The sequence below is a fragment of the Juglans microcarpa x Juglans regia genome, chromosome 5D (genome assembly GCF_004785595.1).
Source record: "Juglans microcarpa x Juglans regia isolate MS1-56 chromosome 5D, Jm3101_v1.0, whole genome shotgun sequence".
Classification (NCBI taxonomy): domain Eukaryota; kingdom Viridiplantae; phylum Streptophyta; class Magnoliopsida; order Fagales; family Juglandaceae; genus Juglans; species Juglans microcarpa x Juglans regia.
In genome coordinates, this window is record NC_054602.1 from 32,628,845 (window position 1) to 32,633,701 (window position 4,857).

Consider the following 4,857-nt stretch of genomic DNA (forward strand, 5'->3'; position numbering starts at 1 on the left):
GGCATGAAGAAGGAAAGATACTGCTCAGACCTCCAGCTGAGGAACTCTGAAGGATGAAAAGTTGATGGAGAGAGGACCCCTCAGCCACCCTGAGAGGGGTAAAATGGGGGTGGGGCGTCCCCTCTCCAATTGGTGGCAGGGGTGGTTGTGGACCACCCTAAGACGAAAATAAATGGAGGGCAACCCCGCAAGCAGCAGATCTGGTTATGGGGTGGCTCACAGCCACTCCACAGCCATATTATATCTTCCCTGTGAGGTAGATCTGGTCCCTGCAACCCGACCTCTTCCATGCAGGGTGACACTTCCCAAAACAAAAAAAGCAGGATTATAAGAAAAGACTCGTGCAAGTGCTCTACCCCCACCTACTAATACACTGTAGATTACCATACCTTCGCATTCCAACTAACGAGCAATCGAAATACCACGTCTCATTTATAAACCAGAACTTATGAAACGTTCATTTGCAGCATCAACTAATCTAACCATAAAGAAATGCTTCATACTTTGTACAAGATAAGAGTTTCCTTCAGTAACACATCAGGAAACTAACCACCATCCCAGCATCAGATTAGAAGAATCATTCGGGTGCCCAAGCCAGTTGAAGGGTCCTTGTTTGATCTGTAATTGATTTATCTTTCCTATATCCATGAATTGCAATGTTGCCTTAGTTCATCTTCTGAGGGGACTATTTAAATGGATCATCACATACACAACCAATCGCAAAGCAGGAGTGTTTATAGAGTAGACAATTTTTCTTCTGTTACCCTGCAGATTCACATTTTAACATGGAGAACAATATCGAACTCAATCCTATCCCCTCAACTTTAAATCATAAAAATAAAATTGTTTATTACCAGACTATTACTATTTTGGTAGCACATTGGTCTTCATGCCCATTAACCGGTTTTTTTCGCTCATCAAGACAAAAATGTCCACTTGCTCTACTACTCTCAATGAGATGTTATTCTGCCAGCTGCATCACCCATTGCTCTGACACTACTATTCTCTAAGCCACTCTTAAGCCAAGCAAGGTTACTTATATCCGTGGCTATTGCAGCCAATTCAAAACTGGGAAAGGATGGAGGCTCCGAGAATTCAACAAATTCTGGTCCCAGCAAAGAACTAGGAGTAATTCTTTCACTTTGAGTCCCACAGCAACCATGGCCACAATTATGAGGCACCGACCGCTCACCATAAACTTCTCCAAACAATTTGCAAATGTCAACATCTGGTTTTAATGCTTGAATCAGAGGTCCTTGCACTGGAACTGGCCTTGAGAAAGATGATGCAAGATCTAGGCCATCTGAAGGGTTATATACACTAAAGGCACTAAGGCGTGCCACAGGCCGGAAAAGAGTGGGATGGTCTTTGGCTTCATGACTAAAATGACCCTCTATTGGTAACTTGTCTTCATTCCGATCATCCATATTCTCCAGAGAGCTGGTATCCCTTCCTTCGAAAGATTTTAATGAATTGACATCCCCACACGACAGGGTTTCTTCAGACGATGCCTTGGTTTTGTCTATGCTAACATCTTCAGCCATACTCCCAGATTCTAATTTGATCTTTTCAAACTCCATGCACCGCCGCCTTAGTGTAGAATTCCAGTGATTCTTAATAGCATTATCAGTTCTTCCTAGTAAAAGCCTTGCAATTGCTGCCCATTTGTTTCCATGAATTGCATGTGCTGCAACTATAATCCGATCCTCCTCATCTGTGACAACTTTGATTTGTCAGGCCTTGTTCTTCAAGAAGAATGAAAGACATTGATTCAAAATTTATTAAATGATAGGCCGAAAAGGATTGTATTTACATATAAGTCATATATACATGACTACAAATACAAACAACTACATTTTGGCCATTATTGTAAGGTGCATGCTCATTATACAAGAGTAACATGACAATCTGATTGAGCTTTAATTGCCATCAAACATCAATGTAATGCATGTTTCCCATCTTTTTAGAAAGCATGAAAATGCTGATAACCATTTGTATGTGAACATGCATATCAAGATGATGAACATGAGTCTATGCAGTTATCAGAATTGCTTCAGGTCAGGGAACTCATCGGTAGCATATAAGTGAAATTCCATGCCGATAGCAAAATTTGGGTCAAAACAAGATAGAGGAAACACACCAGATATGGTATCTCAACCAATAACGATCTATCAACAGGACATTATAGTCAATCGCTTCCAGATGCAATGAGCTTATAAAACTCAATTGTACAGAATGATAAATTGAACAAACATCTCAAATATTAACTGTGATCGATTATCAAATGTAGAATGCCGTGTACACACATACCGGCTATTTAAGAAGATTGAGCCGGGGGACAAGAAGTGACTCAACAGACGGCAAAGTCTAGCCTGGACACTTCCAACACTTTCTTAAAGTTTTTAATCTAACCTCAAAAGTTGCACTATATCATGATACAGACGTAACTCCTCCAGAAGGATCAGCATATTATATGTTTTGAACCATTCAGGACCAAGAAGATTTTGGGTGATGCAGACTACAGTCCACACAATTTACAGGAATATAGAAAAATCATGTACAATAACTATTCAAAAGACATAATGTCTTAAATGTATATTTTCCAACATCGAAACTCTAATCTGGTAAGCACTAAATCCAGGATGATCTTGTGTAAAGAAAGAATATTACCCCAGAGATCGAGTGCTACATTTCTCATTCCTTTCCATTGTTAAAGGGATATGTGGTTTCCCCTATTAACTCAACATTTTAACAACCACTCCATCATCTTCTCCAAAAGAAAACATAACTTACGTAATCAAATGTTCAATATTTTTGGGTACAAATTAAGCATAAAAAACCCCAATTGGTTGCAAAAATTGATAGCTTTTTGAACCAAGGCATAGCCTAATGTTTGCAGACCCAGCAAGTGTTGAAATTGGTGTTTAACACGATTCAAAATTCCTAAAAATATCGAAATAACCGAAAAATAAAACTACATTCGTAAATTATTCAAAACAAGAAACTAAAAATGAAGAAGAAAGGAGAATGAGGGGTTTAGATCAAGAAAAATGGGCACTGTACCAGTAAAGGGCTTGCGCTTTACGGCCGGGTCTAGCTGATTACACCACCGAAGCCGGCAAGACTTACCGGATCTCCCGGAGATTCCGCGGGCGATAAGGCTCCAATTCCTCGCCCCGAACTTGCTGACCAGCCGACTCAGAATCGCGTCCTCCTCGGGGGACCAAGGTCCCTTAACCCTATCTCTGCCCCCTCGGCCTCGGCTCCCGCCCCCGTCAACGGCCACAACCACCTCCTCGTCGCCGCTCCCGGCGTCTACGCAGCCCTCTTTGGCTTCAGAAGCTTCCATTTTTCCAGCGTCGGCGACTGCTACTTCCTCCACTTCCATCTCTCTGCCTCTCTCGCTCTCTCTCTCTCTCTCTCTCTCTCTAAAGAAGGTGTTTTTGTTGGACAATAGTACCTACCGGAATTAACTGCTAGTGTTAAGTGTGTTCCAAGAACGACAGCTGAATAGATTTATAGGTCTAGTGTTTTCGGGATTTTCCTGTTGTCAGTTTTCCTTAACCCGGCGCTTTTCCTTAATTGACTTGCGCGTCCTTCGTCGAATTACTCATTTGACCTTTTCCGGATTTCTAATCGAACTTCATATAAACAGATATTTACGCATTAAATATGTGTGTTTTTAAATTGAATGATAAAAATAATAAATTATATATTAATGTGTTACGTAGAAGATAATAAGCAGAATTTTTCTCCTTATCCAAAGCCATCAAACATGATCTGAGCAATAGCCTAAAAAAAAACAAATCATATCTATCTAGATTCTAAACAATAGAATCTAATAAATATAGATTCAATTAAATTTTAAATTTTAAAACCCGAATGATAAATATCCAAAGAGAAATTATATTAATTGTAATCATGAAGTAGATTCCACTCTTTTTTAAAATGAGTACGTGATACTTTCATAATCTATGACTATATATAATATTATTTATATCTAAAACCCAATTATAATTTAGGAACCATTTTGACAGTTTTGAAATACTTCAAATAAAATGCCTTCATTATTTTCTGAGACCATTCTTATTATTATTTTTTTTTTTTGAAACTTCATATAATCCCTTAACCTTCATTATTTTAACAATTAACCATAGCGGGAATTACACTTTTCACCTATAAATATATCACAACATATATATATATATATATATATATATATTTATTATTATGCAAACCCTCAATTGAGGTTTGACCATTAATATAAACAAAAAAGTGACAGCATAGTCCAATCTTAACTGAGGTTATAAATTGAAAAATGCAAATGATTTAAGTCGTACATGATTTGGGTAAAAAGAGCAACTCTCCTATATATGCTAATCTATATGTGTCAAGAAAGATCCTACAGTCAACTCAATGCCAGCCCACAATCAACAGATACAATAAAATCAATAAAGATTTGTGGAAGTATAATTCTAGGATCAGTTTCTGATTTGATAGTAATGTCCTTAATTTTATGTAATAGTTTAAATACTATAGATTTACGTTACTGCTTTCCATAGTTAGATTGTTCAAATGACTTGTATATAAACTTGCTATGTACATCAATACAATTTGATAGATTGTTCAAATGACTTGTATATAAACTTGCTATGTACATCAATACAATTTGAGTTCAGAATTTTCTCAAACCAATAGCAGTGTTAATCTCTTATATGGTATCAATAGAGCCGGTCTCTAACGAGATTTAGTTTCCTTCTAAAATGACTACAATCCCCGGGTCCTCCTCTGCCAACCAGATTATTACCATCAACGCTTCCACTACAATCAACGAAAAACTCACTCCCGCTACCTTCC

The 4,857-nt window shown here is 38.0% G+C and overlaps 1 protein-coding gene across 1 annotated transcript; it reads right to left on the reverse strand.

The window, feature by feature from the left end:
* Positions 1–403: 403 nt before the first annotated feature.
* LOC121265594 (transcription factor MYB1) lies at positions 404–3,551 on the reverse strand. Its single transcript, XM_041169276.1, has 2 exons — positions 3,064–3,551; positions 404–1,714 (listed from the first exon to the last, which is right to left on the reverse strand). The coding sequence occupies exons 1-2, from the start codon at positions 3,386–3,388 to the stop codon at positions 951–953; spliced, it is 1,089 nt and encodes a 362-aa protein (XP_041025210.1). The 5' UTR covers positions 3,389–3,551; the 3' UTR covers positions 404–950.
* Between the last annotated feature and the right edge of the window lie 1,306 nt (positions 3,552–4,857).

Coding starts and splice junctions, on each gene's coding strand:
- LOC121265594 (XM_041169276.1), bottom strand. CDS start 3,388: ATGGAAGTGGAGGAAGTAGCAGTCGCCGACGCTGGAAAAATGGAAGCT. Junction 1,715..3,063: donor AAAGCGCAAGCCCTTTACTG/GTACAGTGCCCA, acceptor AAGTTGTCACAG/ATGAGGAGGATCGGATTATA.